Below are 12503 nucleotides of genomic sequence, written 5' to 3'. Positions count from 1 at the left end.
TCTGAAAGTTGAAACTTAAAAAGAGGAGAAACCTTCATCAGATAAACCTTCATCACATAAGGTTTGATGAAGGTTGTGTCTAGGGAAACAATTTTTTCCTAAAATTATTCTCAATGTCGTTTCTTTTTTCTTTTTTCTCAGACATTTTGGTTCACTCACTGACATAACATGTATCTTAGGGAATTGGTTCAGATGTTCAGTTCCACAAAAGATGATGAATAACCCCTTTTGAAGATACCAACAATATCTAATATTTTCAAATTACTGATTTTTTAAAGATACTGTTTTCTCCAATGAATATTTTACTGATGAATTCTCTGCAATATGTGCTGTTTAAGTTGGAGAATATCACTTTTGTCTCTGAAAAATGGGGTAATGTTGTCTTGATAAGGCAAGATCACATATGGAATAAAAAAAAAGTTATGTTAGAAAAGCGGTTCCAGTCTAAAGAATTACAGCTTGTCATTAGCTGAAATATGCTTTTTAAACTTTCAAGGCCAAAGCCAAATCTATTAAAAAATGTTAAATGATTCAGTACCAGGATGAGCAAAATCTATGTGCACTTTAATTTTACCCCTCTCTATTTGCCTTTTTCTAATATAAAGCAAATTCATTTTCAGATCTTTTTGCGGAAGCAAATGCGACAAGCCACTCATTTGCTTTGTAATCAATGTCTTTTTGCCTTTCTCATTTTTGCTCTCTCTCCGTTTTTCCTCTTTCCATCAATAGCAGAAAGCATCCAAAGCAATCCGGCCGTGTTTCTGGAAGGCGACAAATCTCACGAAGGTCCAGCCTCGCAGCATTCCTCTGAGACCAAGACCGAGGGCGAAGGGGGGAGACAGGGGAGAGCTCGTAGAAGCAGTGTGACCAGCGTGGAAGCTGAAATGTCAGTTTGCTCCATCAGCCAGCTGGGCAACACCATCGCCAACAGTGAGTCAGAGGCAAATAGAGCCTTATAAAAAACAACTTTGTTCTTATACCTTATTGAGATTTCGACTTGTGTGGAATTTAAATTGTTCCCAGAAAGCACCGCGTTTCTTTCACTACGTGTGTCATCGTCTCAGTTTCCAGTTGCTGGTGGGGCTCCAAGAGGCTGGATTATGCTTTGTACTGCCCTGATGTGCTGACTGCCTTCCCAACTGTGGCTCTGCCCCATCTTTTTCATGCCTCCTACTGGGAGTCCACTGATGTTGCTGCTTTTGTTCTCCGCCAGGTAGGAAAGTCTCGCTGATGGCATGACTGGTTTCTTCCTTTGATGTCTTGCATAGATTTAGACCCCTGAAGAGTTGTGACAAGCAAACCCCTTCCCCCCAAACAACTGATTAAGTTAGCGTTCTATGAAATGAAGTACTAACGAATGGTTGAGATTTTATAAAGTGTCGCAACACATATTAATGTTTCGGTGATGTTAAACAAGCTAGTAGGGTTTAGAGCGCAACTTTTTTCTTTTTTTGCATTGAACGCTGGCTTTCTAAATCCTTGATTTTACAAAGAAAAGACAGCAAGTTTTTAAATAGAATACAATTGGAGAAATTAAAAATGTTTTTTGTGTAAAGTAATAATTGTGCACCCCAATCTAAAAGAGTATTATCTTATTCTTCAAATCAGTTATCTGTCGGAGTCCATATTCATTATCTAGAGCTGGAAAAATCGGGCTTTTAAATAGTTGCTTTTACTGCGTGATATAATAAGAACAACAATAACAGCAAAATACACTATTTTCTTTAGTGAGTCTTTTAATTTCTGAAAGGGTTTCCCGGTTATGTCTGTATATAAGTTAATAGATTGTTTTGTGTGTGTTACATTAGCAAAGCGTTTATCACCGTTCTCCCATCATATTAAATGAGAAGCAAAAAAAGGATTACGCTAATATTAAAGGTGCTGCAGAGGATAAAGGATTTTCTTTTTAAATTGTGCTTATTGTAAGTTTAAACACAAACATTTTCAGATCTCAAAATTAAACATATATGTAAACCCAAACATCCTTTCAAGCACTCACAAAAATCAAGGACATTGCTGTAATCTTATGCTTTCATTTTTTTAATGTTAAATTAACATAGCATAACTGTGTCCCTTAGGAGCACAAAGAACATCCTGACTGTTATCGAACACTAAAATCTGTCAGACCTGCGATTAATCATCTTCACATGAGTGCACATGGTTTCATCTATCTCATTCAGAACGATAGAGTGCTGCCAGGGACAGAAGGTCAGTAGATTAATTGCATAAAACATAATTTTGAGTTAACTTCATCAAGCCATGAAGAACATAAATAAAGCAAGATTGTTCTGCGTGCAGTATAAATTTAAAACATCTTAAGGTATATCTGAAAACCACCTACAAAAAACAAAATGCAAAAGTGTGAACGTTGAAAATGGATTAGGGTGCATTTGTGTTATCCTGTTGCAAACTGGTAGATTTTCTAATGTTATACATTATTTTATTAAAAGACAGTGCTATTAAAGAAATGTGTAGTCATAATCTATTTGACATGCAAAGCTTAATGCAATTAATAATTGACCTTTTTTTAATTAAGCAAAACAAACAGGAACAAAACTGACCTGGCCAGCCAGATTGTTAATGTGTAGCACTCTAGTTCTGCATATTAGGGCGTTTGTGAACACAAGAAATACCGGGAGAATTCGTGTTGCAGGCAAGGTTAGAAAAAAACCACTGCCATTATGGAAATGAACATTAGATTTGCTGTAAACCCAGCCAATTGTCTAATGATGTAGTGGAGTAAGAACGGGCTTAACAAAGGTAAGTCATATTAGGTTGTTCTGATAACAAAAAAAAAAAAAAAACAAGAAAATTAAACAAATTTCTGTGATGTTTATACTTAGTGTTTGCCACTTTGCTGCAGATATCGGTAGTTAAAGAAGCCTTTTCTTCCACCAAACATTGCAGCACAAGGCTTCCTTTTTGCACATGCCTGACTTGATCTGGTGCTTTCTATATAACTGGAAGCAAATCAGTTGATTGCATAAAAATAGGTCGTTGCTTTGGGACTGATTCTTTTTTTTTTATTAACTGGAGCCAGCATTTGGTGATTGCCTTCTTGGTTGCGATAATAATAAAAAAAAAATCTTTATTAAGTATGTGTCACTTGAACTGAGTCATAAGGGACTGATTCTTAATCAAGAAACCAAATCTACCAAAATGTGAGAGCAACTCATCTGAACTGCTGCACTCAGTTCAGTTTTAGGTTGTCTGTATGGGATTTACATTTCCAAAAAAATTACCAAATTTAAAATAAATAGATCTATCCAACTTTAACGAGATATTTTCAGAACTGCCATGCGAGGGCAGAGGTTTGTAGAGCATAGCAAAATTACCATAAACAGTTGACACACTGTAGCCGTTCAATCCTTATCTATTTAAAGCTGATCTTTCTATCAGCTTTGTTCATCTAAAGGCAAGCATGTTCTCTCGTTTTCTTTTGAAGATTACAAGTCCTACATCAGCCTCTCAGTTGGATTCAGGATTTTGAGATAACTTTGTCTTGACCATTCAAACACATGAATTTGCTTTGATCTGAAGCATTCATTGCAGCTCTGGCTGTATGGATGTACGTTTTGAGGCGATGTCCTTCTAGAACTGGTTATCTCCAGGATTATGCTGCCACAACCATGTGTCACTGTGGGGATGGTGTCTTCAGGGTGATGTGCAGTATTACTTTTTTTTTTCCCCCACACCTAGTATTTGGGATTCATGCTAAAATTTTCAATTTTGGTCTCATTTGACTTGAGCAGTTTGGTTTGAAAGAAGGTGCTCCTCTACATGGCTTACATAGAAATGTTTAGAATTGCCTTCCATGGCCTTCTTTTGACAATGGCTTTTTTCTCTCGGCATGACTCCATAAAGTCCAGGTTGATTGACTGTCGAGGGGCTTATCTAATAGCTGTCCTGTACACAGATGATCCCACCTGAGCTGTGGATCTCTGCAGCTTCTCCAGAGTTACCATTGGCCTCTTGGCTGCGTATCTGATTAAGTATCGCTCTTTGCCCGGCTTATCAGATGGCGGACCATACCGTGACAGATTAGCAGCTCTGCTCGATTCTTTGTGAATGAGCAGTTTTCCTTAAATTGTTTATAGGTTAGGGATATTGTTTTAAAATTAAAAGCCAAATACATTTCCTACCAAACAAATCAAAATGTGTGGTTGGAACATGACAAAAATGTTGAAACATTAAGGGGCAAAAATACTTCTGCAAGGCCCTGAATGTGCTTCTGGCTGATTCATAGATTCAAAATACGATGTTTGTTACATCATCTTTGAAGCAGAAGGATCTTCAATGGCAACAACTTAGAAAGGTGGGGTTGAACCACACTGTTTGGGAAAATTATAAACCAACTCATTCGTTGAAAAACATATCAAAAATCTTAAGACAGTAAGAATATAAATGATCGTCATAAAATCCTGTATTATGACAAACCAAATCCACCAAATGAAGAAATAGATAAAATAAATCCCAGAATTTCCCTCTCTGTGATCAAATATGAAGATAAAATATTGTTTTTTCTTCACTCTTTACTCTGCCATGTCATCTTTGCTGACACATACAGTAAGTGTGGACCAAGAGGAGCAAACAGATGGGATAAATAGCTCTGTAGGAAAGATAATAATTCATCTGTCTGCTTCACTTCATTTTTTGCTATATCAATAGAAGATAAGAACAGAAAGCTATTCCCTACAATCAAGATGATTCATTTTTTCCCCCCTTTTTCGAGTTTGACAAATGTCTGAAAATGTGTTGAAACAGAGAGCTTCTTAAGTTTCAAGTGAGCCGGAAATAATATTTAGGGCCTCTTTCATCTAACGGCTTCTTACAAGAAATCAAAATCCCCTTTTAGCACTTAATCTGTGCCTGTGTTACTCTCTCCATTAGAGCTGAGATTTATAAGACTCAAACACGCCAGCGACTGTAGTTTCAAGGCTTCGGATCACAAACCCTCTTACAACAATATTGCCACAGTGTTTTTCAAGTCGTTGCCGATGCACAAACCCATGCTTTCTGCAGGTTTGTTGAAAGTTTATGGCTCGTGCGTGGGAATGTTTGGTCATACAGATATTTACATACACTTTACAGCCTATTTCATGGTCTGACAAATATCAAAAAAAAAAAAAAAATCAAAACTTTACTTAAGTAGTACCAAAATTATTAATATTTTCTAAATAAATGATAAATAAAGGAGAGCTAGATATATTTTGCCAGTTTTATTTAACTTTTTTTTAATGCAAAACTTTTGATTTATGTCCTTGTTATTTGAGAGAATAGCCACTTCATCAAGCCATGAAGTGAGCATTTTTCAACTTTATGACTTGGGTCTAAATGTTTTGAGTACTTTACCACAAGCTTCTCAGAACAATCCTGTTGACAGAGCGTTACTGTTACTGAGTCAGGGTTGTTGGCCGAGTCGCTCACATACCTCTTTAGCTCTGCACACGGGTTTTCTGTGGGACTGAGATTAGGGTTTTGTGATGAACGGTACAACAATTAACTTGGTTCTCCTTCATCCATTTTGTAATCAGTTTCTTATGGTCCTCGTCTAATTTTAAGATCTAGAACATTTACTTTCTTGGCTGATGTCTTGAGATGCTGCTTCAGTCTTTTCACCCAATGTTCTTTTCTCATGATGCCAACTATTCTGGGAAGTGCACAAGTCCGTCCTCCGCCAAAACATCCACACATGATGCTGCCACCCCTGTAGTCCACAGTTTGGATGGTGTTCTCAGGCTTGCAAGCTCTTATCCTCCAGACATAACGACGATAGTTAGTTTTCAGGAAATTGTTCCTAGGAAAAGGCAGACTAGTTTTTATTTTTGCCTAATTTCTTTGTCATGTTTTAATGTCTTCACACAATAAATGTGCTTCAGGTGTGACTCACCCACAGATTTTCCTACGTTTATTTCAAAAGCTTTAACAGCCAAAGCATCACATGTACTTTCCTAAATAGTTTAGAGACGTAGAAATCTACATCCATTTTTCATTCTTCTTGAATGTGAAGAAAGTAATACAAAATTGCCTAAAATACTATTTTCCCATTATTCTAGCCTGCAGTGAAGATAAATAATAATTGACCTGAAGTACATAAAGTTTGGTCTGATTTAATGTCAGAGAGTGAGGGGAATCAGGGTTATGTGTCAGCTTATACAGTGCATGTAGATACCTGGTTTTAACTGCATAATTTGGGTTTATTGACAGCTCATGCGATGCGACTGTGTGAGGACCCAGGAAGCAGACCGCTTGGACTCCGCTCCATTTTCTCCTTCCAGCCCACGTGAGAAATGGCTCAGGCGGAGGACACATGTCAAGCTAAGGGTAAGTTTTTCATACTAATGTACGCTCCATTTTCCCTGAAAATCAGCATACTGTTTTCTGTGTGGGCTTTTTTCATAATAAATCAGTATATATTATTAACATGCTCTCCTTAACTCCATTTTAAAACAACAATGCTCTGAAAAATCAGGTTTTATTTTTGTAATTCTCAAAAATTCACATATCGCAGTTAGAAATTGCACTTATTCTGATTCTCCCTCCAGGGAAAAGAGGCGTTATTGTTCAGGCTATATTTTTATCTCCATCCTTGGCTCTGTCTTCCACAATGCCCTTTCATTCATTCAGTCTAAAAATAAAGTTCTCATGGATGCTGCAATTGTACCAGTTTAACTCTGTGCCTTGAAATTCTTAACACTCTCCCACAGCTTCACCTTGAAGCTCTAAATCTCGCGGCAGACAATTACATGATTCACCCGATCCTCGCCGAGCAGAACAAACCAAGGTTGAATTTTTACAGTCATTTCTGAATGCACAAATTTCTGTAAAGATTTTACTTCCTGAGGGCTTTAAATAAACCTGTTTCAGCAGAAAACCATGGAAACATGGCTATGTTTGAGTTTAAAAATGATCTTTTTTTGGTCTCCATATTGTTCAGCTCCACTAAGGGAAGCTCTTTGTGATCTGTTGCTCAGAGCCATCGGTTCAGAACGAGCACGATGTGATGTAGAGCAAAACTGGATCGATCTGAGCGCAGCTAGCACATCAGCTGCAGTTAGGCTGTTCAGGATACACTCGACATAAACATCTGAGCTTACTTACCTGGGTTGCAGGTTTGCTGTCGCAGTATCACAGAGAGAGCTCCTGCTGACAAACAATTAACTGCTGACTGAGCTAATGCTGGGGAGCGGCTGGTAATGTTGAACATCTTTGCGAGGTGACACATCCTTAAGATCAATTATCATTAGCTGGAGTCACGACACAGTGAACGGCAACACAAACACGCTTTATCACACGAGTAGCTGCTATTCTGAAGTTCTTTTTGGCATACAGACTCCAGTGGTGCCATTACAGGCTTGTTGAGCAAGCAAAATCCAGTGTCTCTTGCGTTTGACTTCCACTATTCTGTGAGCGCATTGTCTGCAGCGGATCTGTAGATCTATTGCGTCCCGTTCTGTGAAACGAAGGGAGCAAAGAGCACACTTCCTGTCGCTCAGATATGTCCTGAAAATTGTGCCTCTCTTGTGAAAGCTGCCAAAACAAATACTCATGTCTAGCCTTAAATATTATGTTCTTTCTGTATGTAGATGCTTACGTTTTTTTATTTGCCATAATTGGGATACTTTGATGTTTTATTTGTATATGTCAAAGTCTTTAAACTGTTTTGTATCTTACCATGCAGGCAGCCGTTTTGATAAGTATGTGCACAATGCATCCTGATGTGACAAGAAAAAGGGGATTTTGAAGTCTTAGGCTTGTATTTACTTTACAGGTAGTGTTTTTTTTTAAAATGCCTTCCATTTAGGTTTTGTTGGTTGAGGCACAGAGAAACAAATGTGAGCAGATTTTTCTACCACTTCCGAGGCGTTTTAACCTCGGCGCACAAATAACAAGCTGACCACGAAAGTGATCAAGAACCACTCTAATTTAGCCTGAATAACCACAAAATTGATTTCTTAAAGATGTTTTTTTTTGTGTGTTACTGGTTCTCATTAACCAGATATACTAATGAATCAGAAGGAATAAAGAACGACTACTTTTCTCCTTTATTACACTGTTTATTCTTTGTCTCATAAGCAAAACACAAGAAAATGAGGTATGAGGCCAGAAATCTGGGATTCAGTGATCCGAAATATTTATGGGGAAAGCTGTGCGTGGTTAACGAGCATGTAGGAGTAAAATATTTTCATAACGACAATATGATGAAGTGAAGGTTATGGAGAAGTCAATAAAGTTGGTTGTAAATGCAAAATTTATGTCATGGTGGGGCACAGCAGAGTTAGTGAATTATAGATTAATGTGCTCCTAATGTGTTGATAAAATGCAGCCATTTTAGCAAGATAAGATTTAAGGATTAGTTTCTCTCTGGTGCCTGGCTCCTTGGAAGTGAACTCAAATTAGAAGCAGACAAGAAGAAAACTGAAAAAGGAGTTAACATGCTGACCCACCGAGCTCGCTTACAAATGATGCTTGATGTTTGAAAGTAAACATACTATAATGAGGAATTTCTCATTTGCCTTTTGTCTATGATTTACTGAAATAAATTTTGATATTTCATAACAGTTACTTCAACTGTCTAATTCAATTCAATTCAATTCAATTTTATTTATATAGCGCCAAATCATGAAACATGTCATCTCAAGGCACTTTACAAAGTCAAGTTCAATCATATTATACAGATTGGGTCAGATTATACAGATTGGTCAAAAATGTCCTATATAAGGAAACCAGTTGATTGCATCAAAGTCCCGACAAGCAGCATTCACTCCTGGGGAAGCGTAGAGCCACAGGAAGAGTCATCTGCATTGTACATGGCTTTGCTGCAATCCCTCATACTGAGCAAGCATGAAGCGACAGTGGGAAGAAAAACCACCCATTAACGGGAAGGAAAAACCTCCGGCAGAACCGGGCTCAGTATGAACGGTCATCTGCCTCGACCGACTGGGGTTACAGAAGACAGAACAGAGACACAACAAGAGAAACAAAAAAGCACAGAAGCATACATTGATCCAGTAATCTGTTCTACATTAGATGGTAATAGCGGGTGAGCCGTCTTCTCTGGATGATGTCACAGTTAACAGAACGCCAGACCAGGTGTACCTACTATGAAGAGAAAAGAGAGAGAACAGAAAGTTAAAAGCTGAAATGACGACAGTCATTTCAATGTAATACAATGCAAAACTAGAGAACAGTAGACTTAAGAACAGTAGAAATCAGTAGAGTGAGAAAATTAGACCCTGATGTCCTCCAGCAGCCTAGGCCTATCACAGCACAACTATAGAGATAGCTCAGGGTATGAGCCACTCTAACTATAAGCTTTGTCAAAAAGGAAAGTTTTAACATTAGTCTTAAAAATAGATAGGGTGTCTGCCTCACGGACCAAAACTGGGAGTTGGTTCCACAGGAGAGGAGCCTGATAGCTAAAGGATCTGCCTCCCATTCTACTTTTAGAGACTCTAGGAACCACCAGCAGACCTGCAGTCTGAGAGCGAAGTTCTCTGTTAGGAACATACGGGGTAATCAGAGCTCTGATATATGATGGAGCTTGATTATTAAGGGCTTTATACGTTAGAAGGAGAATTTTAAATTCTATTCTTGATTTAACAGGAAGCCAATGAAGGGAAGCTAAAATTGGAGACATATGATCCCTCTTGTTGATTTCATCAGAACTCTTGCCGCAGCATTTTGAATCAGCTGAAGACTTCGAACTGCATTTTGTGGACTTCCTGATAGTAAAGAATTACAATAGTCCAGCCTTGAAGTAACAAATGCATGGACTAGTTTTTCAGCATCACTCCTGGACAGAATGTTTCTAATTTTGGCGATATTCCGGAGGTGAAAAAAGGAAACTCTGGAAACCTGTTTAATATGGGATTTAAATGACATGTCTTGGTCGAAAACAACACCAAGATTTTTAACTTTATTACCAGAGGCCAAGTTAATGCCATCCAGATTAAGGGATTGATTAAGAACTTTATTTTTTGAAGACTCTGGCCCAAAGATTACAACTTCTGTCTTGTCAGAATTTAAATGCAGGAAATTTAAAGTCATCCAGCTTTTGATGTCATCAAGACATGACTGCAGTCGAAGTAACTCGAAGTAACTAATTCATCAGGATTTATGGATAAATATAGCTGAGTGTCATCAGCATAACTGTGTATTAGTTTATTAAGAAGCTAATGTTATATTATAGATAAGGACAGTTTCAGAGACTCATTATAAAATCTCTTGGCAATTAAACAAACATACGCATCAGAAATTTTCGATCACCGATCTTGTAAAGCTCTGGCCTGCTGTTATTGATTTTATTTAACTTTGATTTGTATTAAAAAAATATATAAACAACAGCAAAATACTTTCTGTCTTCATTTTATGAAGAAATTTTAAACAAAAAAATATAACGGATTTATCAAATACAGTCAAACATTACACATCCGCCTTGCACTGAAACACTTAAAATCTAAAAGAATACAGGTAAATCGTTCTGGTTATGGGACATCTATAAAGTAAAATGTATTACAGCACGTCACTAATACTTCTTTGGAAGAGAGATCTTAGCTTGATCAAAAGATTTGTTTTCTATAATAGCCTTGAAATAAATAACAACTGTGTTCAAGTTATTATTTGAGTAGGAAAAGGAAGCAACATAAATATGCACCAATAAGCAATAATTCTGAAGTCATGTCTGTCTAAAAATAGGGACATTGCCTTGCTTAGACAAATTTAAATACATCACACTTGTGAACGTGTTTGTGGATGTCCTAGCCACCTGTCCAATTCACTGCTGGTGATAGTTCTTTATTATATTTCTTTTCAACCTTTGCTGTTGCCAGCTTATTTTTGGTTGATTTTCCTGAAACTTGGTAATGTTTCACCTTTTATTTTGTTTTCTTTATGTTGTTTTTTTCACACAAACTACAGAATGTCACTGCTAACCACAGGGTGAACGATGTGATAGCGACAGAGGATGGACCTCAGACTTTAGTCGGGCGCTTCATGTATGGACCCTTGGACATGGTTACTCTAACTGGAGAAAAGGTAACAAATAAAAGCAAGGGCCGCTACTAATAGAGGCTGAAACTAATTCCTAACATATTTTAACCCTCTGACTGATCTCAGGTTGACATCCTGGTGATGACTCAACCTCAGTCTGGCCGCTGGGTGCACTTTGACATGGAGGTGACCAACAGCAGTGGCAGGGTAACATACACCATTCCCAAAAGCAAGAAGCTCGGCTTGGGAGTGTATCCAGTTAAAATGGTGGTCAAGTAAGCACCCGGATAGAAAACGATGAAATCACATGACTAAATTCTCTCACTGTGTATGAGCTCCTCCTTCGAAGTGGAAAGCTGCATGTGAAGTTCCTTTTTTTTTTTTTTCTTCCAATCCTAAGGGGGGACCAAACCAGCGCAGAGGCCTACCTGACTGTGTTGCCACGGGGCATGGAGTGTGTGGTCTTCAGCATCGATGGATCTTTTGCTGCCAGTGTGTCCATCATGGGCAGCGATCCCAAGGTCCGGCCCGGGGCTGTTGATGTCGTCAGGTAACTGTGTGCAGGCTCTACATGTGTGCACGCGTGTTTGTGCACCGCTATCACAATCGAATGCACTCATTTTGTTTCCCCCTCCCACCGGCTGCCCGTTTCTTTTAGAATTTAATTTTAAAATTGTTTTAGTTTTTAAATGTCTCAGTGGTACCTCTTTACCTTAGTGAGCCTTTACAACCACACATCCCCGGTAAAACTCCCAAGATCTAAAGACCAAAACCTTTTAGTCGTTCTCAGGACTCGGCTCGTGATCTGAGGAGACAAAGAAATTTTTAGTCTCCCTCTTTCTGTGAAGTCTGCTGAAACTATAAACCATTCTAAATGTCTTTTAAAAATTCATCCTTTTACATTGGCTTGAAATTCCAGACAGCAATACCATTAGGCGAGTCGTTGTTTCTGCTATGCCTTTTATTGCTGATTTTGTTGCTTATATTGTCAACCTTATATGTTGTTGCCTATTGCATTTATCTAATCTTACTATTTTTCAATGTTATTTGTTATTCATCTGTATGCCAATTCAGTTGCTTTTTCGTTTGCAAGCCGTGTTGTGGATAGTCAAATGATGATGATGATGATGATGAAACAAAATAGTTGAGGCGGGACCAAGTCCTCCCTTTGCTCTCACAACTCTTTGACAAGTAAAGCCATCTGACTCTCAAGTTGAGTCCAAAGTCAAAATCTAGACTCCAGTCCCAAATCCAACCAGAATTCTAAGTGAAAAACCAGTAAAATGACCGATCTTGCAATGTAGATGGATTAATACTAGTTTTCAAACATTAATACAATATAAATGTTACATGTTTATTTGGCAGATCAAGCAGCAAGTGGAACTAAACCTGCAAAACTTAAAAAAAATTAAATGAATAGAATTAGTGCTGAAATTGAAATTTACTGTAAATACTTATCCAGTATGACAACATAAGACATTTTTATGACTATCCTACTGTACAGAGCCAAA

At 37.8% G+C, this 12503-nt stretch overlaps 1 protein-coding gene across 1 annotated transcript in view; it reads left to right on the top strand.

Annotated features, from left to right (window-relative positions):
- The window catches only part of pitpnm3 (PITPNM family member 3), a gene marked incomplete in the record, with an annotated part of 140989 nt that overhangs the window by 117271 nt on the left and 11215 nt on the right, over positions 1-12503 (top strand). The window contains 6 exon segments of the mRNA XM_036149836.1: positions 730-930; positions 1065-1213; positions 6208-6324; positions 10921-11037; positions 11119-11267; positions 11393-11542. Coding sequence (XP_036005729.1) covers positions 730-930; positions 1065-1213; positions 6208-6324; positions 10921-11037; positions 11119-11267; positions 11393-11542 — 883 coding nt within the window.

Source organism: Fundulus heteroclitus, chromosome 18 (genome assembly GCF_011125445.2).
Source record: "Fundulus heteroclitus isolate FHET01 chromosome 18, MU-UCD_Fhet_4.1, whole genome shotgun sequence".
NCBI lineage: Eukaryota > Metazoa > Chordata > Actinopteri > Cyprinodontiformes > Fundulidae > Fundulus > Fundulus heteroclitus.
The sequence above is the reverse complement of the archived record's forward strand: the minus strand, read 5'-3'. Positions and strand labels throughout refer to the sequence as shown.